At 54.0% G+C, this 27,885-nt stretch overlaps 1 protein-coding gene across 2 annotated transcripts in view; it reads left to right on the top strand.

The window, feature by feature from the left end:
• Nucleotides 1-27,463, top strand: part of DYNC1H1 (dynein cytoplasmic 1 heavy chain 1) — a 69,627-nt gene extending 42,164 nt beyond the window's left edge. Inside the window, exons 35-78 of one of the 2 annotated variants that reach the window (XM_027569066.2) lie at nucleotides 1,159-1,386; nucleotides 1,902-2,132; nucleotides 2,388-2,528; nucleotides 2,788-3,021; nucleotides 3,113-3,319; nucleotides 3,398-3,519; nucleotides 4,004-4,169; nucleotides 4,772-4,935; nucleotides 7,646-7,775; nucleotides 9,349-9,482; nucleotides 10,190-10,304; nucleotides 10,405-10,566; nucleotides 10,651-10,865; nucleotides 10,968-11,172; nucleotides 12,151-12,324; nucleotides 12,433-12,552; nucleotides 12,729-12,849; nucleotides 13,908-14,103; nucleotides 14,566-14,683; nucleotides 14,771-14,986; nucleotides 15,612-15,824; nucleotides 15,958-16,085; nucleotides 17,565-17,718; nucleotides 18,164-18,310; nucleotides 18,406-18,556; nucleotides 18,713-18,966; nucleotides 19,051-19,185; nucleotides 19,275-19,369; nucleotides 19,537-19,711; nucleotides 19,875-19,947; nucleotides 20,625-20,785; nucleotides 21,018-21,129; nucleotides 21,232-21,292; nucleotides 21,384-21,507; nucleotides 21,652-21,765; nucleotides 22,595-22,765; nucleotides 22,955-23,172; nucleotides 23,271-23,374; nucleotides 24,931-25,142; nucleotides 25,449-25,602; nucleotides 26,157-26,299; nucleotides 26,467-26,635; nucleotides 26,851-26,978; nucleotides 27,111-27,463. In XM_027569066.2, the coding sequence (XP_027424867.1) occupies nucleotides 1,159-1,386; nucleotides 1,902-2,132; nucleotides 2,388-2,528; nucleotides 2,788-3,021; nucleotides 3,113-3,319; nucleotides 3,398-3,519; nucleotides 4,004-4,169; nucleotides 4,772-4,935; nucleotides 7,646-7,775; nucleotides 9,349-9,482; nucleotides 10,190-10,304; nucleotides 10,405-10,566; nucleotides 10,651-10,865; nucleotides 10,968-11,172; nucleotides 12,151-12,324; nucleotides 12,433-12,552; nucleotides 12,729-12,849; nucleotides 13,908-14,103; nucleotides 14,566-14,683; nucleotides 14,771-14,986; nucleotides 15,612-15,824; nucleotides 15,958-16,085; nucleotides 17,565-17,718; nucleotides 18,164-18,310; nucleotides 18,406-18,556; nucleotides 18,713-18,966; nucleotides 19,051-19,185; nucleotides 19,275-19,369; nucleotides 19,537-19,711; nucleotides 19,875-19,947; nucleotides 20,625-20,785; nucleotides 21,018-21,129; nucleotides 21,232-21,292; nucleotides 21,384-21,507; nucleotides 21,652-21,765; nucleotides 22,595-22,765; nucleotides 22,955-23,172; nucleotides 23,271-23,374; nucleotides 24,931-25,142; nucleotides 25,449-25,602; nucleotides 26,157-26,299; nucleotides 26,467-26,635; nucleotides 26,851-26,978; nucleotides 27,111-27,239 (6,924 nt within the window). In that variant the 3' untranslated portion in view covers nucleotides 27,240-27,463. Of the gene's footprint in view, nucleotides 1-1,158; nucleotides 1,387-1,901; nucleotides 2,133-2,387; nucleotides 2,529-2,787; nucleotides 3,022-3,112; nucleotides 3,320-3,397; nucleotides 3,520-4,003; nucleotides 4,170-4,771; nucleotides 4,936-7,645; nucleotides 7,776-9,348; nucleotides 9,483-10,189; nucleotides 10,305-10,404; nucleotides 10,567-10,650; nucleotides 10,866-10,967; nucleotides 11,173-12,150; nucleotides 12,325-12,432; nucleotides 12,553-12,728; nucleotides 12,850-13,907; nucleotides 14,104-14,565; nucleotides 14,684-14,770; nucleotides 14,987-15,611; nucleotides 15,825-15,957; nucleotides 16,086-17,564; nucleotides 17,719-18,163; nucleotides 18,311-18,405; nucleotides 18,557-18,712; nucleotides 18,967-19,050; nucleotides 19,186-19,274; nucleotides 19,370-19,536; nucleotides 19,712-19,871; nucleotides 19,948-20,624; nucleotides 20,786-21,017; nucleotides 21,130-21,231; nucleotides 21,293-21,383; nucleotides 21,508-21,651; nucleotides 21,766-22,594; nucleotides 22,766-22,954; nucleotides 23,173-23,270; nucleotides 23,375-24,930; nucleotides 25,143-25,448; nucleotides 25,603-26,156; nucleotides 26,300-26,466; nucleotides 26,636-26,850; nucleotides 26,979-27,110 lie in introns of both variants that reach the window. The other variant, XM_027569065.2, reaches the window with a different exon arrangement.
• Nucleotides 27,464-27,885: the final 422 nt, after the last annotated feature.

Here is a 27,885-nt window from a genome sequence, read left to right as displayed (position 1 = left end):
GGCCAGAGGTGGGCGTGAGACAAAGGAGGAATCATTTTGCATGAGCAGCTGGTGAATGTGAACCTTTGGGCCAGCAGTGGTGGTTGTCATCACGTCAGAAACCAAGCCAGGGATGCCTAGTGCCGCTCAGGAAATGTGCACTTGGACTTGTGTCTTGATTGACTTGTCGGGTCTTTCTGTTATGGCTTGTTATCCAGTAGATCCTAACCATTGTTGGAAAGAGACTGCTCTCCTGTGAGGTAGGCTAGCCCTGAGGTTAAGGCTCGGGAATCAGACCACCTGGTTTGAATCTCGGCCCCATTTACCAGCAGTGGGACCCGAGCCAGGTACACAGCCCCGTTTGTGAAACAAGAGTCACTGACGTGCCTGCCTCAGGGGATCCGTGTGAGGGTTCGTGGGTTCAGGCAGGGGGTATGGCAGCCACACCCGGCCTGGGGTAAGGCTGGTGCACATCTGCTGAGGACGCCCCCTCCGAGGGAGCTGTTTCTTCTCTCCACCGAGAGCTTATCTCGAGGGCTCACCTGCTTTTCTCCCAGCACACACGTTTCCTACCCAGATTCTTTTTTTTTTTTTAAGGTTTATTTATTGTAGGGGTGCCTGGGTGGCTCAGGTCATGATCCCAGGGTCCTAGGATCGAGCCCCTCACCGGGCTCCCTGCTCCACAGGGAGTCTGCTTCTCCCTCTCCCACTCCGCGTGCTTGTGAGGGAACTCCGCTCCCTCTCCCACTCGCTGTGTCTCTCTCTGTCAAATAAATAAAATATTAAAAAAAAAAAAAGATTTATTTTAGAGAGCGTACATGAACTCATGCGTGCAAACGGAGGGCAGAGGCAGAGGGAGAGATAATCTGAAGCAGACTCCCGGCTGAGCGTGGAGCCGGATGTGGGGCTTGATCTCACGACCCTGAGCTCATGGCCTGAGCCGAGACCAAGGGTCGTACGCTCGACTGACCGAGCCCCCCCAGGCGCCCCTCCTACCCAGATTTTTGTGGAGAGCAGCTGGTGGATGTTGTAGTGAAGACAGTCATAGACGTTTTCACTTTTAAACTAAGTGCAGAAAATTTTAATTGACCTTTCAACATGTATGTAGGTAAAATTATTTTAACATCTGTGTTTCTGCCAAACCCGCGCCATTAAATATGCTCTGTATTTTCTTTCAAGGTGCGAATAATGTTCGAAGTGCAGGACTTGAAATACGCCACGCTGGCCACGGTGTCACGCTGCGGCATGGTCTGGTTTAGTGAGGATGTGCTCAGCACAGACATGATCTTCAACAACTTCCTGGCCAGGCTGCGCAGCATCCCCCTGGACGAGGGAGAGGACGAGGCCCAGCGCCGGCGCAAGGGCAAGGAGGACGAGGGGGAGGAGGCCGCGTCCCCGATGCTGCAGGTGCGAGGCCGTCGGCGCCCTGCCCGGTGCGGCCACAGGTCGACCTGCGGGAGGGCCAGGGCTTCACGTGCGCTGGCATGGAGCGTGTCGCCCCCGAGGCTCTGGAAGCCAAGGGAGCCGCGTCCTCCTTCCCGGCTGGTCGCTGTGGAAGCAGGGCACTCGAGGGAGCTGTGCGTCATCAGTGCTGTCTTAAACCGCTCCTCAGGAAGCGGTCTCAGCTGCCCAAGTGAAGACATGTTAGGGGAAAATGTAGAGAATTCTTTCAGTTATCTGACTTTTCTCTGTGAATTGATGAAACACTGCCTTTTTCCATTTCAACAGTGAAAGCCAGTGTTCCCAGGAGTTTGATTTTTGGGAACTACCAAGATAAAGGAATAACGATTGGTCACTGAAGCTTATCCAAAAAATATTTTTTTTGCAGGTCACATGAACCTCTGCTGGGCTTAAGTGAGAATACATGAAAGTCTCTGGGCTTTCTGAAATGATAGTTAAGTATCATTTACTGCCTCTTGCAGATCCAGAGGGATGCAGCCACAATCATGCAGCCGTATTTCACCTCCAACGGCCTGGTCACCAAGGCCCTGGAGCATGCCTTCAAGCTGGAGCACATCATGGACCTGACCCGCCTCCGCTGCCTGGGCTCGCTCTTCTCCATGCTGCACCAGGCCTGCCGGAACGTGGCCCAGTACAACGCCAACCACCCCGACTTCCCCATGCAGATCGAGCAGCTGGAGCGCTACATTCAGGTCAGGGGTTGCATGCATCACGGGAGAGCAGGGCTCCACCAGGGCCGTGCACGCATGACCTCTGTGAGCCTCCCGAAACTGTATGCCCGCTTGGGTGTGTTCTCTTTCCTGGGCATGGGGTCAGGCTTTCATGGGGGCCAAGAAAGATGCGGGAGAGTCCATGATCCAAGAACGCTGAGAACCACTCTCTTCAAGGTTAACATCGCCATAAATGTCTTTATTGTTGAAATTTTATTTTGTTTCCTCATTCAATAGCGGTATCTGGTTTATGCCATACTCTGGTCCTTGTCTGGAGACAGTCGGCTGAAAATGAGAGCAGAGCTGGGTGAATACATCCGAAGAATCACAACAGTGCCACTGCCCGCTGCACCCAACATACCCATCATCGATTACGAAGTAAGTGCGGGGGGTGGGGGGGGGCGTGGCCTTCTTCCCCTTGATCTTGCCACGTTGGTTTAACCCCTCCTGGAGCCACCTCACCATGTGCTTGGCTTACTCCTTCTGTTTCATAAAGGGATTCTGACCTTTGTTTTATGTGGTATAAAAGGAAAGTAGATGTGAAGGTGCTAGTTGTGATTTGTGTGAAAGCAAGCAAGTCTCTAAGTGAGGAGGTGTGGGGGTCCTCGAGTGAGCTGCGCCCCTTCTCTGGGTGTAGGTGTCCATCAGCGGAGAGTGGTCGCCGTGGCAGGCCAAGGTGCCTCAGATTGAAGTGGAGACACACAAGGTGGCAGCCCCCGATGTTGTCGTGCCGACTCTGGACACTGTCCGCCACGAAGCCCTCTTGTACACCTGGCTGGCCGAGCACAAGCCACTGGTCTTGTGCGGCCCCCCGGGGTCTGGCAAGACCATGACACTCTTCAGCGCCCTCCGGGCCTTGCCTGACATGGAGGTAAAGAGGCTGGGATGTGGGCAGCAGGCCTTTCAGTGCTCGAATGCGGGATGGGCCTTACAGTCCTTCGTTTGTTTCTCCCTGTCTGAAGGTTGTGGGTCTTAACTTCTCAAGTGCTACTACCCCAGAGCTCCTGCTGAAGACTTTTGACCACTACTGTGAGTACAGACGCACACCTAATGGGGTCGTTTTGGCTCCTGTTCAACTTGGAAAGTGGCTGGTACTATTCTGTGATGAGATCAACTTGCCGGACATGGATAAATATGGGACACAGAGGGTGATATCCTTCATCAGACAGGTTTGTGTATATCCACAAGTCCCCACTGCCCTTGTTCACATTTGCTCCTGATGTGCTAACGCTCCTACTTGCCCTCAGATGGTGGAGCACGGAGGCTTTTACCGAACCTCAGATCAAACATGGGTGAAGCTGGAGAGAATCCAGTTTGTTGGGGCTTGTAATCCACCCACCGATCCTGGAAGAAAGCCCCTCTCTCACAGGTAACACAGCTTTGTAGACTGCGCTGGCCTCACACACACCTGTTCCAGGATTGTTTTAGATGTAGCACAATGAAAATCTGATTGTAATTATAAAAAAGTAACAAAATCCTGCTTATCATAGGGTGGCCCCTGGGCTCCTTTCGCTGTGCTGCAGTCCTAGGAAAACACACTTGAAAATAAAAGCACTGACTCTTGAGTAGTAATGAGCTAACCACCGCCTAGGGCCAAGATGGGGTAGAATACGCCTGAATCATTTTCCCATTTCCCATCTTTGCTTGGCTCTTTTTCAAGTTTTTTTGCATCTGCTGTTATGTGTCAGAGCCAGGCCTGAGCGGTTTGTGTGTAATCTCTGTGTTAACTGTGACATGAAGCCTGCATGGATAGATGGGGAAGCAGCCCCGGGGGTGGGCCCGAGACGGGGCCGCTGACCACTCAGGCGCACCACTCCTTCCCTTGAGTGGCTGAGCCAGCTGTCCTCACACAGATTCTTGCGTCACGTGCCTGTTGTGTATGTGGATTACCCGGGACCCGCCTCCCTGACACAGATCTACGGCACCTTCAACCGGGCCATGCTGAGGCTCATCCCATCCCTGCGCACGTACGCGGAGCCGCTCACGGCCGCGATGGTGGAGTTCTACACCATGTCTCAGGTACTCAGGGCTTCTCTGCTCCTCTAGTAACTGAAGAACACTGTTAAAAGATTGAGCTTTAGTGAAAAAGAGACGTGGTTCTCACGATTGTGACTTGCCAGTCTTGGGGAAGCCTTCCCGAGGGCACATGAGAGAGCTGCCCATCTGCCTGTGGGGACAGCATCATGCTCCTAGTGCTTTATGAGCACTTGCCTGTCCCATGTTGCAAATGTTTTTCCTAGTATTTAGTTGGCTTTTAATTTTGTAGAACTGCAACTTTCTCTGCAGAATTTTTAATGTCGAGTGTCTTTTTTTCTCTTTATTTCTGCTTTTGAAATCATGCTTTCCCTGAACTTAGGAATTACCTTTTTTAAAGTATTTTTGGAAGAATTTTTTGTACTTTCTTTTAAATATAATTAATTTCAATGTAAAAATGAGCAACTTCGATCAAACTTTGTTCTGGGTAGTTGTCCAGTTGTTCCAACATTACTAATTCATCCTTAAATATTCCAGGGCCTAGGTAGTTCATTTTCAATATAAAAACGTTATACAGCATTTGACCTTTTACTGACTTTTCATGTCTTAAGATATTTACACATACCTCCACTTTTCTGAACCCGCAGGAGAGATTCACTCAGGACACACAACCCCACTATATCTACTCACCCCGTGAGATGACAAGGTGGGTACGAGGGATCTTCGAGGCCCTGAGACCTCTGGAGACTCTGCCCGTGGAAGGCCTTATTCGGATTTGGGCACATGAAGCCCTCCGTCTCTTCCAAGACAGGTAAAGCCGAGGCTGCGGTTAGCTTCATAGTCCCCTACTCAGATGCTTACCACCCTCCAAGTTAGGGTGTATGCAAGGCTGCCCTGCCCAGTTTGAGCCAGGCTCTGCTGGTGGTGAAAGGGGGTGGAGGCGGTGAGAGTGGACTTGTGTCTGGGCACTGAGCACAGCCACCCCCAAGCGTTGATGGGTCTCAGGGTGCAGGGACTGCCCTCTGCTGCTTACTGAGTGGCATGGGACAGGGCACTTCCAATAACCTCTACAACCGTCAAGTGGGTACCGCATAACCTTGTCAAAGCTAGAGGTCTCGAGAATTTGAATGCCTTCTGGGGGCCGTTGGCTGGCTTAGTTGGTGGAGCATTCGACTCTTGACCTCGGGGTCATGACTTCGAGCCCCATGTTGGGTATGGAAAGTACTTAAAACAAAACAAAACAAAACACCATGATTGAATGCCTTCTAACAACTACGTGGCATAGCGTTTCCGTAACCCCCGCTCCTCACCCTCGATCTTTACTCTCATCGGAGGGTTTGCAGCTCCGTCCTTGGGATTTCAGTTTTCTCTTTACCTGTTGGCCACTTGTCTCAGGAGTTGCCTTCTAGCTTCTGAGTTTTTCTGGTGAAGTCACCAGTACTTAGGGAAAGAGCTGCTCATGACCGGAGTGATCAGTGTGGATCGTGGAAAGTTTTGTGGTTCGAGTCACAGGAAATGCCAGAGTGAAAAGTTGGATCTTTACCTCTTGAGAAATCTTGAAAGTTACTGACATTTTATTAGCCAGAACCAACTTCTTGCATTCTTTATGGTTCAGTACGATCTTTGTTTGACAATAAATTCTTAATTTTCCTAGCTCCTGCCCTGTCATTTTCTTCTTGTATTTTTAATTTTATGTATTTTAGCCTGCATAGACTTTTAGGCTCATTTTAGGCTGGTGTGAGGAAAAGTTAAATTTGTGTTGCTTTGACTCTATTCTAAGCAGTAAATCTTAATTGATTTACCACCACAGTTTCCCACCCAAATTATTAGGGGGAATGATCTGCCTGTGACCTGGGTTACTCAGAACAGTGCAGGAGGGCAGGCCTTTAATGGCAGGGCAGGTCCCCTCACTCCCGGGGTGTGAGGTGGCCGTATGCAGAGGACACAGTCCCTCTGACCACTCACCGTCCTAGATATACGTGATTGGTAGCAATTAGTTAATGGTTACTCCCCGAGGAGAACCCAAGGTGGATGGTTCCCTCTAGACTGAGAAGTACTTAGGTGTTTGGCAGCTACACCTCTAGACCAGTGAGTCCGGCCTCCAGGCAGCTTTTCTCATCCATGCTTTCAAGGAGTCTCAGAATTTTGCTTTGTTATATAGATCTCTGGCTTTCAAATCAGGCTCCTGGAGTCCTTGAGTTCCACACAGCTGCCCTGACCAAGAGCCCAGTGTCCCAGATGAGCAAAGCAAGGTGGAGCAAGGAACATGCTAGGTTTATTTATTTATTTATTTAGATTTTGGTTCTTTTATTTGACAGAGAGAGACACAGCGAGAGAGGGAACACAAGCAGGGGGCGTGGGAGAGGGAGAAGCAGACTTCCCGCTGAGCAGGGAGCCTGATAACGGGGCTCGATCCCAGGACCCTGGGACCATGACCCGAGCCGAAGGCAGACGCTTCACGGCTGAGCCACCCAGGCACCCCTAGGTTTTTTTGTTAAAACAAAAACGAAAAAACCTCTAATACTCTCTTTTTTAATAATGAAAAAGTTTGAGCTATGATTTTCGCAGATTTCCCAAAATACCAGAGACAAAATTTTGTTTTCGTTAAAATGTAGCAATGGCAGTGTTGCTTGTAAATTCTGACTGGCTGCAGTAACCATATGCCCTGCCTTCACTAGACCTGCACCTGGTGGCCTGCTAACTGTATCACGGAGTCAGCTTCTCAGGAGGGGCCTGTGCCCGCCCTCCCCCCTAATAATCCACAAGGACAGGTCCGGTCTCACCTGCTTGCTTCATGGTTTTCTTTATAAGCCCTGTGTCTCCAACGCTGTGCTTGTCACAGTTCCCATTCTTTTGTTCTCTTACTGCCCCCGTGATATTGGGAACTTTATACTAAGCAAGCTGAGAAACTAGTCATGTTTTATCTTATTTTTTTAAGATTTTATTTATTTGAGAGAGAGACAGCACGAGCTGGTGGGAGAGGCAGAGGGAGAAGCAGACTCCCTGCTGAGCAAGGAGCCTGACGAGGGACTCGATCCCAGGACCTTGGGATCATGACCTGAGCCAAAGGCAGACGCCCAACCGACCACCACTCAGGCGTCCCTCCTGTTGTTATTTTAAAAATCAGTGTGATCAGTCATTCTTAGAGGAGGAATTTTTTTTTACTTCTATTTGTTTCTGCTTTTGTTTTTTAAGTAATCTGTATACCCAGCATGGGGCTTGCACTTAAGACCCCGAGATCGAGTCGCACGCTCTACCAACTGAGCCAGCCCGGCACTCCTAGAGGAATTTTTTTAAATGTAGTGGTTCCATAGTTTTGAGGGGTTTTATATTTAATGTCAAAATTTTGGATTGTTTAAGCTGTCTGGAGTTCAGATTCTTAAGTTTTTCCATTTGTAGAAAATGAAAATTTCTGGTAAGGGCTAATTCTAGCCCTTGGAGTGGCCCACAGCACCAATAAAACCTGGTGTTTTCACACCACGGCCTCTGGACTGATAGGCATGCCACTCTTCTTCCAACAGACTCGTGGAGGACGAGGAGAGGCGCTGGACGGACGAGAACATCGATATGGTTGCTCTGAAGCACTTCCCCAACATAGACAAAGAGAAGGCGATGAGCCGGCCCATCTTGTACAGCAACTGGTTGTCAAAGGTAACAGATACGTCATTTCAGAAATACTTCTTTTTGTCCTTTTAGTTACAATTCTCTTCTAATCAAAAATAGCTTTTTCCTGAAGCACCCTGTGAGTGGAGATTTGGGTATAGGCATGATGCACTACACATTTGCTGATAATGTGGGGCAAACAGTCCCAGGAATGCAGCTGGGGCTGGTTGCCTGCCGTGTGCTTCCTACTCCCGTGAAGTGGCCGCTACAAGAGCCGTGCCGCTCCAGCCAGCAGGGGTCACGGCTTCCACACGTTTGCAGTGAAAGGAGACTTTCCCTTTGCTTTCACTTTTCTCACGCTATAAAAATGAGCTAATTATGAATAACTTGCATGAAAACGTTTCATATACTTTGTACTAAACAAAGTTGACGTTCCCAGAATAGCTATGAGCTGTCCTTTTTCCAGAGAAGTAGGATGTTTTAGTAAGTTGTAGTTTCAGTATGCATTTCATTCAGTAGGAAGTGCAGACACAGGGATGAGTAAAGTCTTCCTGTAGGGAGCTCACAGTCCAACAGGGGAGACAGGTGGAAACGGCTCCGTCTGGGGAGAGATCTTGGTGGAGCAGACCCTGGCGTTGGGTCTTAAAGAGGGCCTCACGGAAGCAAGAAATAGCAAGATAGGTTTGTTTGGTGCTGCTAGAATTTTCTGCTCATTTATAGGCACCATCTTCTTCCAGTGGTTCATCTGTCACTGTCTCTGTTGTGTCTTTTGAAGAACCAATATTGTTAAAGCTCTGTCATTTAACCCATAATCCATTTATAATTGTGTGTGTATGTGGAGTGAGCTACAGGTCCGTTTCCAGTTTTTCCTGAGGGATGTCCATTGTCCCAACATAGGACCCAGCACTGTTGGTTGGATAATCCCTTACTTGGCAGCGTCTCTCTGTTGTCATGGGCTCCCCGCATGCAAGGGTCTGTTTCAGAGGCTCTGTCCTGTTCTGTTGATTATTTGTCCCTTCCTGAGCTCAGATTGCAGGGCCCTGAGAGCGATGGTAAAGTCTGATGAGTAGGCCTTCACACCTGCTGCTTCTTTAGGGACTCTGACCATCCTTGGCCCTCTCCTCTTCCAAATGAAATTAGAATTGGCTTGTCCAGTTATACTAAAACCACCACCCCTGTCCACCCTTGAGATTGAGGCCAGGATTACATTGGCTTTCCCTGTCAGTTTGGATGGAACTGACATTTTTACAGTAGTTTGCTTTTCTCTGCATGGTCATGGTCTTTGTCTTCATTTTTTTTAGGTCCTTCTGTAAGGTCTTTTTAGTGAAGTTCAGTTTTCTCTACAAAAATTTTCCATGGTTTTAGATCCAGTCCTAGTTAACGTATATTTTTGTTGCTATGTTGTAAATACCTTCTTTTGTTGCATTTTTTTTTTAAGATTTTATTTTTTAAACAATCTATACACCCAACATGGGGCTTGAATGAACTCACAACCCTAAGATCGAGAGTCTCATGCTCTACCGGCTGAGCCAGCCAGGCGCCCCTGAGTATATGGAAATATAACTGGCGTAATAACAAAGATGATTTCTTAGTAATTTGGGTCTTACCTTTTTTTCTACAGGATTACATCCCTGTAGACCAGGAAGAATTGAGAGATTACGTCAAAGCTCGGCTGAAAGTCTTCTATGAAGAAGAACTTGATGTCCCTCTGGTCCTGTTTAATGAAGTGTTAGACCACGTGCTCAGGATCGACCGGTGGGCTTTTTGTTGTTACAGCCTCACCACTGGCCTAAGCTACTGTTAATGTAGGATCCTGCCAGGCCTCCCCACCTTCCCCCACCTCACCTCCACCCCGCCTCTCCACCAAACAACCCCCCTTTCCCCTCCCCGCCCCCCCGTCCTTCTCAGTCCAGCTTCTCTGTCCCATACTTGCCTGCTGCTCGGCACTTACTCAGGTCCTGCTAGCAGTCTGTTCCTACCACGATTGAAAGCTCTATTAGAATTGGGTCTGTCTGGGGCGCCGGGGTGGCTCAGTCGTTAAGCATCTGCCTTCGGCTCAGGTCATGGTCCCAGGGTCCTGGGAGGGAGTCCTGCATCGGGCTCCCTGCTCAGGAGAAGCCTGCTTCTCCCTCCCCCACTCCCCCTGCTTGTGTTCGCTCTCTCGCTGTGTCTTTCTCTGTCAAATAAATAAATAAAATCTTTAAAAAAAAAAAAAAAAAGAATTGGGTCTGTCTGCCTCCTGCCATCTGAGCTTCTGGAGGACGGGACCGCGTCCTACTGATATTTGCACCCCCTAGACCTGGCAAATAGCGATTGCTCGACAACTGTTTAACCTACAGATTGAAGTTAAAACACATTAAAAATGTTGTAGATTAACTCCTGAGAAAGTTTAGGACCTGAGTGTTGAAAGGGGAACAGATCATAAAAGTCTTGAATTGTATCTTTTTCTGATAATGTTTCAGAATATTCCGCCAGCCTCAGGGCCACTTGCTTCTGATTGGTGTCAGTGGAGCGGGAAAAACCACCCTGTCCCGTTTTGTGGCCTGGATGAATGGTTTGAGCGTGTACCAGATTAAGGTGGGTCTGGTCGACACTTTTAAACCCAGCAGTGGATTCCTGATGCATGCACGCGGCTCCTTGAGTGAGAACGGACCTAACCTGTCAACTCCTTCTGTAGGTGCACAGGAAGTACACCGGGGAAGACTTTGATGAAGACCTTCGGACCGTGTTGAGGCGTTCTGGCTGTAAGAATGAAAAGATTGCATTTATCATGGATGAATCCAACGTATTGGATTCTGGATTCCTGGAGCGAATGAATACGCTTCTGGCCAACGGGGAGGTAAGTGCCACATGGCATGCTGTTGCGTATGCGTGGCGGCAGGTCACCAGAACCAGCCAGTAGTCGTGCTCTCTCATTCACTAGGTTCCTGGCCTCTTCGAAGGGGACGAGTATGCCACCCTGATGACCCAGTGTAAAGAGGGGGCCCAGAAGGAGGGCTTGATGCTGGACTCACATGAGGAGCTGTACAAATGGTTCACCAGCCAGGTCATCCGCAACCTCCACGTGGTCTTCACCATGAACCCGTCGTCAGAGGGGCTCAAGGACCGCGCAGCCACTTCCCCAGCACTTTTCAACAGGTACGCCGGGGTCTGCTCAGCTCCGGGTCATGGGAGCCGGTTTCTCCCCAAGGGGCAGGCCCTGCTCTTGGGGGCTGTGTGAGACGTGGGTGTCTTTCTCAGGTGTGTGTTGAACTGGTTTGGGGACTGGTCCACGGAAGCACTGTATCAAGTGGGCAAAGAATTCACAAGTAAAATGGACCTGGAGAAGCCCAACTACATCGTGCCCGATTACATGCCCGTCGTGTATGACAAACTGCCGCAGCCGCCGTCACACCGCGAAGCTATCGTAAACAGCTGTGTGTTTGTTCATCAGACTCTCCACCAGGTGGGTTCGGTGTCCAGGCCGCGGAAGAGTAAACCGATGAAGACGAGAGCTGGGGGGACGTGGTAGTAGACGCGACGCCATGGCCCGTTTTTACCTCTGTCGGGGGCACATCCTCCTCGTTACCAGCCTGCACCTTGTGGGGTCACTGACCTTCGCTTCTCTCTGGTGTCTGCCTCTGTAAAGCATTCTTCTCTGCTTTTCTTATCTCCCTGCCCATGTGGGTGTGTGGGCCCTGGTTCTCCATTCTGCACCAGGGGTCAGCGTGCTTTTACTGTAGAAGGCCAGTTAGCTAATGCCTTGGGCTTTGTGGACCAGGAGGGTCGGTAGGGCCGTGTGCCGCTAGCGCTTCATTTGCAGGAACATCAGTGGCGGCCAGGGTTGCTGACCCTTGCTTTAGACTCCTTGTCATGGAAGAGTCCAGTCGGCTCCTATCTGAAAGGCTTTGTGAAAATCACTCTGAACCTTTGTGGGTGTCCCATTGACCCCTGCCCTGCCACCCCTGCCGCACCTGCAGGCTGCCCCCGTTTCCTCCGGAGTGTGGCCCGGCGCTGGCTTCCCTCACTGGTCTCGTGTCCCGTTGGCCTGCTTTAGTCTGAGGGCCCAGAGCAGCCGGTCACACAGAGCTGTGCCCTCGCGCCCTCTTCCTGCTGTTGTCTCTTACTTCAGTGTCCGTGGAAAATAAGCAGAAGCAGAGGAGGCACGGCGCACAGTACCCCCAGTTGTGGAGCCGATTCACACGGAGTACACGGGTGCAGTCGCCGAGGTCACCTCTGTGTCGTAGAGATGTTTAAGGAGAGAGCTTAGGGGTCTCAGGGGCTCCCTGGGATCTTACAGGAGGCTGAGCTGAGACCCCAGCTCAAGTGTGACTCCTGGGGGCTGAGTCCATGCCACCGTGTCACATGGCAGAGCAGTAGCTTTTTGAGGTGAAGTCACAGAGAATGTTCTGGAGAGTGAAAAGATTGAACTATTTTCTAAAAGGCTAATGCTCGGCTAGCAAAGCGCGGGGGCAGAACGATGGCCATCACGCCTCGCCACTACTTGGACTTCATTAACCATTACGCCAACCTGTTCCACGAGAAGCGGAGCGAGCTGGAGGAACAGCAGATGCATTTGAATGTCGGACTCAGAAAGATCAAAGAAACGGTTGACCAGGTACATCCCAGGGCTTCGCTTCCCTTACAGGCAGGGGGCTGACGTGAGGACCCTTTCCAGGTGATTTCTGCGTGATTCTGTTTTCCTAACGTGGTGTCTGTCCCTCAGGTGGAGGAGCTGCGGCGTGACTTGAGGATCAAGAGCCAAGAGCTGGAGGTGAAGAACGCGGCCGCCAATGACAAGCTGAAGAAGATGGTAAAAGACCAGCAGGAGGCGGAGAAGAAGAAGGTACGTGTCTCAGGAGCCCTGGCCTGCTGGGCAGTCTCGGGAGTGTAGGAAGTCTAGTCTGGTGGGCTTCGGGGTTTGACAGGTTGGGATGGGGGTGTCTGGGTGGGGTAGGGAGTGTTCAGGAGTCACTCAGCAAAGTAACCAGTACTCACAGCCGAGCCCTTCTTCCTTTCTAGGTGATGAGCCAAGAAATTCAGGAACAGCTGCATAAGCAGCAGGAAGTGATCGCAGACAAACAAATGAGTGTCAAAGAAGATTTGGACAAAGTGGAGCCTGCTGTCATCGAGGCCCAGAACGGTACGCGGTCCTGTCCGATCTGGCTTTCTAGAAAGGGTGCCCTCCATCCACGGTGCTGTGGAAGGTGGGGACTGAGCCTGGTCGATATCTCAAGGCTTTCCTAAACACTGAAGACTGTCTTTGTCTCATAAAGCAAAGTTCTTACAACGCTACACTGTTTTCACCAGAGTAGAACCCTTCTCGTGAGAGACAATTGACAAAATAAAGTTTATGTGAATACATGGGTTTTTAAAAAAAATCTGGTGATAATTACATGAATATGCTCTTAGGAATCCCTGATTTGAACATCAGCAGAAGTGCCATAAAGCGTGCAGTGTTTGTGGTCTCGTGGTTGTCCGAGCGTGCTCCGGCCGGGCCAGTGACTACTGACTTAGATGCTGTAGCAGGCGCTCCCCGCCCCCGCCCCGGGCCCGCCCCTCCCCTGTGCTCCCTCCCGGCCCCACGGTGTTTGTTCCACACATGAAGTCTTCCTATTACACCATAGGGGGAATTGACAGACACCGTCCGAACTATAGATTTTCCTTGAGAGTCAGATTAAATGAGAACTTCATGTAGTTCTCACTGCCAAGTAACCACTGAAAAACTGTTTTCATAAAAGTTCAGGCCAGATAACTGTGTTTTAGCTTGTAGAAGGCATCGGCCATCCCTTTAGAACTGTATTCACCCAGCCAGGCAGACAGTTTCCAGGCAGACTGAAAACATTTTTGTTTAAATTGTGGAAGACACGTACATGATTAAAATACCTGAATCGTTTTAAGTCTTTCTGGAGGTGAAGGAGTTAATGGGGGCCCGTGAGATTGCAGAAGGCAGCATTCTGCTGTTTACGGAATGTTCAGTGTGGGCTTGTTAGTAAAGTGAGGTCTTCGTATTTATTTAAAAGGTCGGTTACTCCTACTATTCTAGTTTAAGTTTAAAGACGAAGTCTCGTTTGCTGGGACCTTCCGAGCAGTGACCGCCCCCCACCTCGTCGGAGCCACGGCTCTGGTGTGCGGCGGCCCCTCACTGCGCTTCCTCTGTCCCCCTCCCACCCCCACCTCTTCTGCTGCCGCTGTGCTCAGCCGTGAAGTCGATAAAGAAGCAGCACCTGGTGGAGGTGCGGTCCATGGCCAACCCTCCTGCGGCCGTGAAGCTGGCACTCGAGTCCATCTGCCTGCTGCTGGGGGAGAGCACCACGGACTGGAAGCAGATCCGCTCCATCATCATGAGGGAGAACTTCATCCCCACCATCGTCAACTTCTCTGCGGAGGAGATCAGGTAAGTGTTGCCAGGAAGCAGAAGACTGTGCCCAGGTGTTGGGAGGTGGCCCTGCTATGGCGTGGCCGTGTCACTGTGGCCGGGCGTATGCCAGAAGGTGGCGTCTGTTACGTTAGGGCACACATACCTTCCAAGCCGTTTCCCTCAAAGGAGTAGTCTGATTTCTTCCTCCCATTCCCGGCACTAGCTTTCCGATTCCTTAGCCCCTGTGAGCCAAGTCCTGCGCCATCGCCACGTAGCGAGCACCTCCCCCGCAGAGCTGGTGCTGGACACTGCCTCCCGTCAGGGGAGGGTCAGGGCAGGAGGGTCCGAGGCCTTCCTGGCGGCAGCGCCACTGTCACCCAGAACACAGGCGGGTCTGGTCACAGGGGCAGCAGATGGGAACTGGCCTTTACGTTTCGGTTTCCTAAAAACGCTACATTCACCCTACACGAACTTAGAGCTACGTTTCCTCTTTTGCAGCGATGCCATCAGGGAGAAGATGAAGAAAAACTACATGTCCAACCCAAGCTACAACTACGAGATCGTGAACCGGGCGTCCCTGGCCTGTGGGCCCATGGTGAAGTGGGCGATCGCACAGGTAGCCGGTGTGGCCCCGGGCTCCTGTGCGGAAAGCCACAGCCCATCCGGTCGCTTGTGAAGAGTAACTACCGTTTGTCCCCCTCAGCTTAACTACGCCGACATGTTAAAGCGGGTGGAGCCCCTGCGCAATGAGCTGCAGAAGCTGGAGGACGATGCCAAGGACAACCAGCAGAAGGCCAACGAGGTGGAGCAGATGATCCGGGACCTGGAGGCCAGCATCGCCCGTTACAAGGAGGAGTACGCTGTCCTCATCTCGGAGGCCCAGGCCATCAAGGCGGACCTGGCTGCTGTGGAAGCGAAAGTAAGACTGTCGCCAGGCCATGCCTTTCTGCCGACTCCCTTAGCTCGCTCTGCCCGTGTGCACGCCCCACGTTCATCTCGGCCAGCTAGCTCTGGGGTGTCTGAGAGGTCCTGCCGGCTTCCCTGGGTAGTTACTGACCGGCATTAACTAAGACAGGTGGATACCAGGGGGTGATCTGAAGCTAGGGAGCCCCCTCCCCACGCCAGCCCCCAGCCTGTGTCCTCGCCCACCTCAATTTCAGCGGGGCCACCGAAGGCCTGGTTGTCTCTCTGTCTCACATGCACTGCTGTGTGCATCACCGTGCCCATACTCCTGAATTCCCAGAATATTCTCCTCTCCCACCAGCAGTGTTTCTTTCCTCTGGCCAACCCTCTACCTCGGGCACTCTTCCTGCCCAGTCTCCACTCCCATGTACATCTCAAGGCTGACTCCTGCTTCTCTACACCCCCTCGTGCCCTGCTGAGGTTCTGAGACCTGTGTTGTCCTCCGTCATGGAGGAGCTGGCTCCCCTCTCCTCCGAGACTGTGAACAACTGGAGCGTATTTCTGTCTCTAGCCCGCCCAGAGCCCTGTGGGGGGACAGATTTTCACTTGTCAGTATAAATCCTGTTTGATCTTCCCTTTAGGTAAACCGGAGCACTGCTCTTCTGAAGAGTTTGTCTGCTGAACGTGAACGATGGGAAAAAACAAGTGAGACTTTCAAAAACCAGATGTCCACCATCGCTGGGGACTGCCTCTTGTCGGCAGCATTCATTGCCTACGCGGGTTACTTTGACCAGCAGATGCGCCAGAACTTGTTCACCACCTGGTCCCACCACTTACAGCAAGCCAACATCCAGGTAACGGGCCAGAGCAGGTTCCACGGGCGTTAAACGTGTGAGCCAAACTGGTGTCCAGTCACCTGTTCCATCCTGGCTTGCAAACCGGGCACCTGTCATTTTGAAGAGGGGGGTAACTGCGCTCCCCTTTTAGTTCCGCACAGACATCGCGCGGACCGAGTACCTCTCCAACGCCGACGAGCGTCTTCGCTGGCAAGCCAGCTCCTTACCTGCGGATGACCTGTGCACAGAGAACGCCATCATGCTGAAGCGGTTCAACAGGTACATACTAAGCGGAGAGAGAGCGGCTTGGAAGTTCTTACGTGCGGTGGGCCCGTTTTTGTTTTTTGAAAACACATCTTTGAGGAGCTGAATAGAAATGTGGCAGTGAGCAAGCAGCGCAGGTAGGCTGGGCGCCCATCTCTGATGGTGGGGTACACACGGTCCTCAGCCTCACTTCCTGACCATCTGAACTGTTGTGCTGTGAGCCTTCCTTGTGTAACCTTTCAGGGCAGATTGGCAGGGCCGTGTATTGGGGTGAACAATAGAACAGATTCTCTCAAAATATTATAATGACTGAAAATACTTAGTTAAAAAGAGTTGAAAGGGAAACTGGTACCTGGTTTGTGGCTTAAGAAGCCAGAGTAAGAAGTGAGGAATGACTGCAGGGAGGGCAGGCTCGACACTGGCTTGGGGTGGGGGTCCTCGGGGCCCACCCCACGTACAGGGCCCCTGGCCCTCTACGCGGCAGCTCTCAAACCCAGACACCCTGGGTGTTTCTGACTTTATCTCAGTATCTTGAAATCCTTGAGCCCTTGAAGTGTGTCACTGTCCCACGGACAATAGAGGATGAAGACTTTTGCAGGTGTCATTTGATTTTGTGAGCAACCCCTCAGGCCCCACCAGTGGCTCCGTGTCTTGCTAGATGGTACTGGTGAGAATATTGATCCACCCATATGGTCTGTGCTGGGCTGGATTCCTCTAAATGAGAAGTACGCACACTCCTAGGTGCTGATCCAACAGTAGCGTGGCACACGTGACAAATGACAAATGTAAGGACAGAGCATGACTAACAGACTGACAGCACCTCGGGCGCTGTGCATCTCCATAGTGGGAGGCTGGGGCCTTTGCCAGCCAGGCTACTCCTGCAGTGTGCATGCAAAGGGCAGCTCCAGCAGGCAGTGAACAAGGCGGGCAGGCCCACATGAGTGCAGGTGTACTGCCCACAGACACACGTACCCACGCCCACATGTGTGTGTATAAACGCCTGGACCTTCTCCGAGTAGACACACCAGAAACTGGTGACCAGAAATAGGGGAAGGGGGCCGTTCTTCCCACCGGATGCCCTTTCATAGCTTCTGAATTTTGTGCAAACATGTATGTGCAGTACATGTTTTTAAAACATTTTTTAATTGGCCACATGATCCTGGACCCATTGCTGTAGCCTCTTAGTGCCCCATCTTCCTCATTCGTAAAACAGACATGCTAACGGTACCTTCTCCCAGGCTCCTTGTAAGGACGAAGTTGTGTCTGCCATTCGTCAGGGTCCCTGGTGGTTTAAACCCTCTCTGCCTGCTCCAGGGAGTCTGTGACTTTGTTAGCTCCTTCAGAAGCGCTTCAAAAAGACGGCTTTAGCATCAAGCCTTTGTCCCATTTGTCTTTGTGGGAGACTCTGGAGACTGTGCTGAAATGGTGGGGACAGCCTTCCCATTGTCTTTGCCGGGGCTCCCTGAACTTGCTCTAATGTCCCCTCACCTTCAGGTACCCGCTGATCATCGACCCCTCTGGCCAGGCCACAGAATTCATCATGAATGAGTACAAGGACCGCAAGATCACGCGCACCAGCTTCCTGGATGACGCCTTCCGGAAGAACCTGGAGAGCGCGCTGAGGTTTGGGAACCCCCTTCTGGTGCAGGTGTGTGCAGCAAACAGTTGATGCGATATAAAACTGAAGTCTGTGATCCAAACAGTGGTAGTTTTTGAACTTCATACTCGTTTGATGTCAAAGGAGATAAAGATTTGCGATTGTTCTATGAAAAGTAAGTCCAACAAAACAGTGTTTTGTCTCGATCTTCACGATCCACTGGAACTTTCTGCACTGATGGAAATATTCTCTGATTTGTGCTACCCAGTGTGGTGGACGGGTGTGTGGCCAGGGTGACTGAGGAAGTGAATCTTTTAATGAAGTGGCCACAGGTGGCTCATGGCTACCGTCGTACTGGACAGTGTAGGTCTCCGTGGCTAGGTGGTTTCTGAGGTGTATTTATCTGGAGCAGGAGGTCAATGTCAATGCACCATTATTCGGGTGAAAATAAATCCTGTGGAACCCTGACCATTAAAGTTGCTGTGTACATCCATAGGATGTAGAGAGCTACGATCCCGTGTTGAATCCGGTACTGAACCGCGAAGTTCGGCGAACAGGGGGGAGAGTGCTGATCACCCTTGGCGACCAGGACATAGACTTATCACCGTCATTTGTCATCTTCCTGTCCACCCGAGATCCAACTGTAAGGAACAAGGCACCTCAGATAGGTGGCTGTGGCGGCACTCGGTGTCACAGCTCAGGTGACAAAGCAGACGGTTCTGTTACTCCTTTTGGCAGGTGGAGTTCCCGCCAGACTTGTGTTCCCGGGTCACATTTGTCAACTTCACGGTCACCCGTAGCAGTTTACAGAGCCAGTGTCTGAATGAAGTCCTGAAAGCGGAAAGGCCGGATGTGGATGAAAAGCGCTCGGACCTTCTTAAACTTCAAGGTGTGTTTCTGGGTCTCTGCTTCGGGAGTTTTGGAGCAGGTTGGGGGTGAACTTGGAAGGGCCTGGAACACGTCAGGTGTATTCAGACACTCGGGAGAACTTTCCTTCTGGAAGAGCATAGGTACTGGTGCACTCAGGGTGTTCGAATCGTTTCAGGGGAATTCCAGCTCCGGCTGCGTCAGCTGGAGAAGTCCCTGCTGCAAGCTCTGAACGAGGTGAAGGGGCGCATCCTGGACGACGACACCATCATCACAACTCTGGAGAACCTCAAGAGAGAGGCCGCCGAGGTGACGAGGAAGGTGGAGGAGACAGACATCGTCATGCAGGAGGTGGAGACTGTGTCCCAGCAGTACCTGCCGCTGTCCACCGCCTGCAGCAGCATCTACTTCACCATGGAGTCCCTGAAGCAGGTGACCGTGGGAGCTCCCCGCTGTGGGACGGTGCGCCGTGTTCTGCACCCTCCTGCCTAACTGCCATCACCCACTCGCTTCTAGATCCACTTCCTGTACCAGTACTCCCTCCAGTTTTTCCTGGACATTTATCACAACGTCCTGTATGAGAACCCGAACCTCAAGGGCATCACCGACCACACGCAGCGCCTCTCCATCATAACGAAGGATCTCTTCCAGGTAGAGTGCCCAGCGCTTGGCTGTCTCCGGGGAGGGAAGATGGGAGGTCATTGTCGGGGGACAGCAATGTTGCCCACTCTCGTCTCCAGGTGGCATTTAACCGGGTGGCCAGGGGCATGCTGCACCAGGACCACATCACCTTTGCCATGCTGCTGGCCAGAATCAAACTGAAGGGCACCATTGGGTAAGGTCGGCCCGCCCTGCTGCACTTGCCCCGACAGAGCATGGGGCTCACCTGGTAGCATGGAATGGGGGCTTAAAGAAAGGCAATAAAATCTTTCCTATTACTGCTCTTTTAGTGACAGCAGAAGTGAATCAGAGACCCATGCTAACCCGTTACCCCCTTCCCAGGGAGCCCACCTACGATGCCGAATTCCAGCACTTCTTGAGAGGGAAGGAGATCGTCCTGAGTGCTGGCTCGACACCCAAGATCCAGGGCCTGACTGTGGAGCAGGCCGAGGCGGTTGTGAGGTTGAGCTGTCTCCCTGCATTCAAAGACCTGATTGCAAAGGTTCAGGCCGACGAGGTGAGTGTTCTGAACGCTTCACCGCCTCTTCCCAGGAAATTGGCGGTGAGGGATTGTGTGTGTCGCACTCACGTCCGCCATCTGATCCATTCATCTCAATTTCTCCGCCTACAAAAACGGGCTTTGCTCCACGGCAACGCTTTCTCTCTTGTCTCCACAGCAGTTTGGCATCTGGTTGGACAGCAGTTCCCCGGAGCAGACGGTCCCGTACCTCTGGAGTGAAGAAGCCCCCTCCAGTAAGCCTGCGTGCGCCAGGGCCTCCCCTGTGTTTTCATTCTGGACCCAAATGTAAAATTGGGTTTTGCTGCTTGAGTGAAGGGATGCTTCCAGAAAAGTCACCAGTTCCTGAAATAAGTGTCTCCGTGTTAAACTTGAGGTCCTCATTCCTGTTCCACTCAGGCTTGAAGACCAAAAGAGGCCTAGATAGGAAGGCCCTGGCCCAGCGTCAAGGGAGAGATTGGCTCGTTGGGCGAGTAGCCCCGCGAGGCCCTGTGCTGGCCAGCTCAGGTGGGGAGGGGCGGCGCTCCAGCGCGGCTGCAGCTCAGCAGGGGTGGGGCTGGCAATTGCTAGCTTCTTCCCTAGACACTGCTGAGAACCTTTAGGTGCCTGCGACGAGTGGGTGTCCGTGGAGTCATTGAAAACTGGTAACCACCACGGTGTCCACGAAGAGGCCCACGCGGTCGGCACTGTCACGAGTGTGTCCAGAGGGTTCACTGAAGACAGGAGGTGGTCGCAGTTCTCCTTGGGGTGGAGAGGGCCAGGAGCGGCAGCATGATTTCTGAGGTGTCATTTGAGCTGAGTCTTGCACACTGAGCATTTGTCAAGCAGGGGCTTGTAGCGAGACCAGTCCCAGCGGGGGCAGCTTGGAGCCTGTGCTGTGCCCACCCCCAACCCTTCATGTGCCTTCTTTCAGCACCCATCGGGCAGGCCATCCACCGCCTGCTCTTGATTCAGGCTTTCCGCCCCGACCGCCTGCTAGCCATGGCCCACATGTTTGTTTCCACAAACCTCGGCGAGTCCTTCATGTCCATCATGGAGCAGCCGCTCGACCTGACCCACATTGTGGACACTGAGGTACGGCTCTAGCCCCCTGCAGGCTCAGGTACGCCTCGCCTACTCCAGTGCCTCGCCACTGTCTCCTCATGAGGCCATGTGCCCGCCACGGACTCCCAACCTGGTCAGGCCCACAGCGCCCACACCTCAGGGCCAGGGCGAGCCTTCCCGAGGCCTGGCACGGGGCTCTCCCCGCGACAGATGTACGCCGTCTGACGGGGTGCTCTCTCAGTTCCGACCTCTGCCTCTGTAGGTCAAGCCTAATACGCCTGTCCTAATGTGCTCTGTGCCTGGGTATGATGCCAGTGGGCACGTCGAAGACCTTGCTGCTGAACAGAACACGCAGATCACTTCGATTGCAATCGGTAAGTGTGCTTGATCAGTTTTACGGGCTGAAGCCCCTTGGAATTCATGGTGGACCCTGAGGTCCAGGCCTGCCCTTCTGACACTGAGTTTTCTGGCACCAGGCTCTGCAGAAGGCTTCAACCAAGCAGATAAAGCAATAAATACAGCCGTGAAGTCGGGCAGGTAGGCCAGTTTTGTTTCAGAACGCCTTAGTTCCCAAGAATTCCGACCAGAAACCTGAAGTGTGGCTGTGGCTCTCGCTTTGCCCATGCAGGTGGGTGATGCTGAAGAACGTCCACCTGGCCCCCGGGTGGCTGATGCAGCTGGAGAAGAAGCTGCACTCCCTGCAGCCGCACGCCTGCTTTCGGCTCTTTCTGACCATGGAGATTAACCCCAAGGTGCGCGCCTGGTGGGCGTGCTGCTGGGAGGGCTCGTGTGGCCTCTCTGTCCTAAAATTCTGTGTGCGCGTGCGTGCGTGCGTGTGTAGTTGAGCTGAAGCACACAGCGAACCAGAGCAGTGACAGGAGCCCTGTTCTCCTCAGGTGCCCGTGAATCTGCTCCGAGCGGGCCGCATCTTCGTGTTTGAGCCGCCCCCGGGGGTGAAGGCCAACATGCTGAGGACGTTCAGCAGCATCCCTGTGTCGCGGATATGCAAGGTACACATTGCTTTCTCCTGGCACACTTTATCTGGACAAGTCCAAGACACCCAGTCCCATCACTGAATTCAGAAGCAGGTCTCCACCCTTCCCAGAAACACCGGAATGGCTAATTGCACTGGAAATTTTACTTAACTGTAGCCAAAATTCCCTTTGTGAGAATAGTTGGAAGACATACGCACACGGTGTTTGGTTGCAGGGGTGTGACAGGCAGGCTCCCAGGTCAGCAGACACCACCCGCATCTCTCTCTAGCCAGAGCCCGGATTTGTATCTGGGGAGATGTCTGGCAGTCCCGTGCTCCCAAGCATGGTCCCCCAAGGCTCATGGGCAGGAAGAGAGGGATCCTTAAGTACAATTTTATTTTGTGCCATTATCTACCTTTGCTGACAAGTTCAGAAAATCTGTTTTCTGTTTCATTCTTTGTGGCTGAATAATTGATCTCCATGGTGTCGTTGTAATATATCTTTATTAATAGGAAAACTGGCACTTAATTTCTGGCAGTAGCACTGGTCTTAATGTGCCACATCAGAAGTGCTGATGTTCGTGGTTCAGGGTGGAAAGCTTTTTTTGTTTTGTTTTGTTTTTTAAAGATTTTATTTATTGAGAGAGAGCACGTGTGCACACGAGCAGGGGGTGGGGAGCAGAGGGAGAAGCAGGGAGCCTGATGCGGGGCTCCATCCGAGCCGAAGGCAGATGCTTAGCCAACTGAGCCACCCGGGCGCCCCTGGAGGCTCTTCATAAAACTTTGGCAGAGGAGTCACACTATTGTCTTAGCTAGAAAGGGTGCTGCTTTCTGGGGACGCCATCCTTGATAACTTTCCTCACCAGTCTCCCAACGAGCGCGCTCGCTTGTACTTCCTGCTGGCCTGGTTCCACGCGATCATCCAAGAACGCTTACGATACGCACCCCTGGGCTGGTCGAAGAAGTATGAATTTGGGGAATCTGACCTGCGCTCGGCCTGTGACACGGTGGACACGTGGCTGGATGACACGGCAAAGGCAAGTGCGGGCTGCCGTGTCAGAGATGGGAGGGGAGCACTCAGAAGCGTTCATGGGTGTGGCAGACAGGGGTGAGTCCTGTTTGATGTGGGGGTAAGAAAGAAACCTGCCCCCTCCCCAAGATGGAGAGCCAGGCTGTGCAAGTGCCCCCCCGACCTGCCGCCACAAAACCCAGCCTTCCTCACACAGGGGAGGCAGAACATCTCGCCAGATAAGATCCCGTGGTCTGCACTGAAGACCTTGATGGCCCAGTCCATCTATGGCGGACGAGTGGACAATGAGTTCGACCAGCGTCTGCTCAACACTTTCCTGGAGCGTCTGTTCACAACAAAGAGTTTTGATAGTGAATTTAAGCTGGCCTGCAAGGTCGATGGGCACAAAGACATTCAGATGCCGGATGGCATCAGGTACGAATGAGCTTGCCTCCCGTGACCTAGACCTTTGCCACACCAGGCACTTAACCGTGTCGGGCAGAATGGCATTTCCAAATGTGCTGGTTTTCCAGGAGAGAGGAGTTTGTCCAGTGGGTGGAGCTGCTCCCCGACACCCAGACGCCCTCCTGGCTGGGCCTGCCCAACAACGCCGAAAGAGTCCTGCTCACCACCCAGGGTGGGTACTCCGCGCACCCAGCCCCTGGGAGCCCCCCCTCCCCCCGCCCCCCGCTGGCTCTTCCGCTCCTGACTCTGCCTCTCCTCAGGGTGGGGTGGAGTCAGGAAAAGAAAACAGTTGGTTCCGGTTGGCATCTCTTCCACAGTCTAGGCTCAGGTCATTGAGGTCTGAAAATTACAAGTCGGTTTTCAGCGTACATTCAGATATCATTTCTTTCTCCTTAAAGAAGTGAAAGGTACCTGGTATTACATGAGGTTTTAAAACTGTTAGTTTTTATTAGAATATTTCTTAGAATTTTTGTTTTTCCTCATGCTTTTTTTTTTAAGACTATTCAAGAACTATCTAATGCAGTGGTTTTCAGAGTGTGGTCCCCAGCCCAGCGGCATCAGCCTTCTTGGAACTTCCTATAAACGCAGATTCGGCCTCAGACCTCCTGAGTCCAAGGCCGGGGCCAACAGGCGCTCGTGGTGGCGGCTGCGTCCGCGAACTTGCACACCACTCATCTGACCCAGGCTCTTCGTTATGGGAGCCAGATTCGCCCAAAATCACACAGCTGCTTGATAGGACAGTTCCCTTCAGGCCCTCCCTTCAGCTCTGCATGAGAAGCCCTGGTTACGGCGCTTGCTCTCTGAGGACAACCTGGACCGCATGCCAGACCAGCCCCCTCTGTGAGGTGGCCATCGTCCCCTAGGCCACCAAAACGAGAGGCTGGGCTACCGGCCGTTGTGTTTGAGGTCTAGATGCAGGGCAGGCTCCGGCGGGTCCGGGGCTGGGCGGGAGCGCGCTCTTGTACAAAAGCCTGTACTGAGATCCTGTAGCGTCTTAACAGTGGTGGCACCTGCTGTGACCCCAAGTTGGCCCCCACGACAGGGGAATGGTGTGTAGGATTTGTCCCTCGCTCTGTTCTAGTAGCAGCTAGCTGCCTGCATCGGGCCGCTCGATACCGATGAGCCCCCAGACGTCACGCCCCCCTCCCCTCTTAGAGCATCCGTGAAGGCCTGGGCTGATGGCTGCCCCGCCTCGGGAGGCCCTGACATTTGAGACAACACGGGCCTGTCCTTGCCGGTCCAGCCTCCAGTGCTGCTCGGGGACTGGACCTCCAGCACTCCCGGACCGGGCGAGGGCCAGGATGAGGTCAGGCTTGCACAAGGCAGGGGTCGGTGTTTGAGGCAGAGCGGTGGGCTGGCCCAGGACCCAGGGAGTTAACAGCGCCGTGGTCTCCCTGGCGGGAGCCTGGCCCACCCCAGAGCCCAGCCCGATAACCGCCGCACAGGCGCGGGAGTGTGGAGTCTCCGGGCAGCCTCGCGCTCGTCTCTGCGCGCAGGCTGCTGGCTCAGTCCCAGCCGCCCCCATCGGGTCATGGTCTTCCTCTGTATTTGCCGCCTCACTCTCTGGCCTGGTGTTTGCTGTGCCGCAGAAACACGTCCCGCCCCCACCCCCACCCCCACCCCGTGGAACCGTGCAAGTGCCACATTACGTGGCCTGTACACTCACGTCCTCTCTCCTCTGCCCTCCTGCCCCGCCCCTCCCCGCGCTGCTGGTGGGCTTGGCTGCAGGCGGGGACATGATCAGCAAGATGCTGAAGATGCAGCTGCTGGAGGACGAGGACGACCTGGCCTACGCCGAGGCCGAGAAGAAGGCCAGGGCTGACTCCACGTCGGACGGGCGCCCCGCCTGGATGCGGACCCTGCACACCACCGCGTCCAACTGGCTGCATCTCATCCCGCACACGCTGAGCCACCTCAAGCGGACGGTGGAGAACATCAAGGTGGCCGGGAGCAGGCCGGGCGGCCCCCGGGTGTGCACGGTCCTGGCGGGCTCGGGGCAGTCCCAGCCGGCGGGCGTCTGTGCCCGGGCTCCGGCACGAGGGCAGGCCCCTCGCGGGGGGCGGGGGGGGGGGTCTCCAAGGAAGCGGCGGCAGCCACCATTCCTCCTCTTCGGGCAGGGTTCCCAGAGCGAGCGCGGGAGAAACCCGGGAGCCTCAGGCCGGGGGGCTGTGAGGTCCCGCTGGAGGAGGGGCTCTTTCTAAAGCCTCCTCTTGACTCGGGCCTTCTCGTCTCTTGGACGATCGTAGGATCCTCTGTTCAGGTTCTTTGAGAGAGAAGTGAAGATGGGAGCTAAGTTACTTCAGGACGTTCGCCAGGACTTGGCAGATGTCGTCCAAGTGTGTGAAGGGAAGAAGAAACAGACCAACTACCTGCGTACCCTTATAAATGAGCTGGTGAAAGGTACTGGCCCTCCCATGTGCGCCCCCTTACTGCGCGGGGGGCACGTGGCCGCTGCTCTGCGGGGTCAGCCCATCCCTTCTGCGCCCACGTCCCTCTGAGAGCAGCCGTGGGCCCTTCCCCAGGGACCGGGCCCAGAAGGGCCCGAGAGGTTTTATTTGCCGATTCCCTGAACGTTTATTAAATCTTTACAATTTTTAGGGGAGCGGGCAGCACATTAAAAAGGGGGGTGCTTGAGTCTAAAAGTAGAGAGAGCCCCCAGGGGCCTCCGATCCACCCCAAGAGCCTGAATTGGGGTGAGGCACAGCTGTTGTGTGAGGGGAGTTAGCCGCTGAGGCGTTCCTTTGGGGGTGAGTGTGGTCCTCCAGACATCCCACCCCGCCCCCAGTTACGCTGGACGGAGCAGATGCAGAGCTGGAGGCGGCCCATCCGGGACCTGCGAGGTGTGGTCAGGGAGGGAGGCGGGCGGAGCAGAGAAGCCGCGAGCGCCACACACTGACCCGTGTGCGCCTGGGAGTGGTCAGAACTGACGCTGCCTGGGGTCACCTTGCTTGCAGGCATCTTGCCTCGGAGCTGGTCCCACTACACCGTGCCCGCGGGCATGACCGTCATCCAGTGGGTGTCCGACTTCAGCGAGAGGGTCAAGCAGCTACAGAACATCTCCCAGGCGGCTGCGGCCGGTGGTGCTAAGGAACTGAAGGTGGTGTAGGCCGCTCCTCGGGAGCCTGGAGGAGGGGTCGCAGCTGTCTGGGCAGGGGAGGGGCAGCACCCGGGAGCTCAGGGGACTAGCCCAGACCCCAGCATGACCCAAGAGAAGGGGTGGTGCTCGCTCCTCACCATGGGGGGGGGGGGCGCTGCTTCCCACAGAACATCCACGTGTGTCTGGGCGGCCTGTTTGTCCCCGAGGCGTACATCACCGCCACCAGGCAGTATGTGGCCCAGGCCAACAGCTGGTCCCTGGAGGAGCTCTGCCTGGAAGTCAACGTCACCACCTCCCAGAGCGCCACTCTCGATGCCTGCAGCTTTGGGGTCACGGGTGAGTTAGGGTCCTCAGCCACTCTGTCTGGGCTGCTCCCTAAGGCCCCCGGTCCCTGCACCCGGGCCTTCTCACGGGTGGTCCTGGTGGCCCTTCCAGCGGCACTCCCGGTCAGGTGTGTCTGAGGTGACGGGTGGCAGCACGCCAGAGCCGTGCACTGCAGCACAGTCGCACAGCCGTTGCCACTAGTGACGGGGCCTGACTTCTTCCGGCAGGGCTGAAGCTTCAGGGGGCCACGTGCAGTAACAACAAGCTATCGCTGTCCCACGCCATCTCCACGGTTCTTCCTCTGACGCAGCTGCGCTGGGTCAAGCAGACCAACGCCGAGAGAAAGGCTAACGTGGTAAGTGGCCCCTTCCGCCGTCTGGGGTCGGCGGGTGCCGTGGGCCCGCCCCCTTCCCTGCGTGCAGCCTGGCGCCAGGGCCGCTGTCCGTCTCTGCCTGAGCCAGCGGCGAGCCCCTGTCCTCTCCTCTAGGTGACCTTGCCCGTCTACCTGAACTTCACCCGGGCAGACCTCATCTTCACGGTCGACTTCGAGATCGCCACCAAGGAGGACCCGCGCAGCTTCTACGAGCGCGGCGTCGCCGTCCTCTGCACGGAGTGAAGCTCGACTCCCCTGACTCCCCTGTCTCTAGTCGTAACTCTATTTAATGTCTCTTCATCGTTCAACTGGTGGGAAGAAGCGGACTTGTCAGAGTCGTCGGTGTGCGGTCGGAGGAAGCGGAAGGCAGGCTGCCGGCCGGGGTGGTGAAAGCTGGAAGGACTCCGCGAGGTGCCTCAGGAGCGTCCGTAGCACAGCGTGTTCGGGGAATAAAACACTAAGCACGACCCGGCCTCCTGCCTCTTCTGTCTCCGCTCCCCTCCCGGCGCCGAAACTCTGGGCCCGGGGGCGCTACCCCCACGGAAACGAGCCCCGGGCCCTGACCGGGCAGCGCGTGCACCTTTGCGCGGAGGGCCTGGCCCCGGTGGCCGCCCGTCCCATGTCCCCCACATCCCAGGGTGGCAGCTGCTGACCGCCGGCTGTTCACACTCGACGTGATGCGTGTGGTCTCCCTGAGAAAACAGGTGTCTGGTCTTTGCCTTGTGGCGGCAGCCCCTGTGGTTAATCAGCCGCCGGCCCGGCCTTAGCATAGACCCCGTGGTGAAAACCCGTTCTTCCTGCAGCTGCGCCCCGCCCCCCAGCCAAGTGATGATCTAGGCCTGGGGGGGGGGCTTAAGCCCCCGCCCCTGCCCACACCCCAACCACTTCT

The sequence above is a fragment of the Zalophus californianus genome, chromosome 6 (assembly GCF_009762305.2).
Source record: "Zalophus californianus isolate mZalCal1 chromosome 6, mZalCal1.pri.v2, whole genome shotgun sequence".
Taxonomy (NCBI): domain Eukaryota; kingdom Metazoa; phylum Chordata; class Mammalia; order Carnivora; family Otariidae; genus Zalophus; species Zalophus californianus.
The sequence above is the reverse complement of the archived record's forward strand: the minus strand, read 5'-3'. Positions and strand labels throughout refer to the sequence as shown.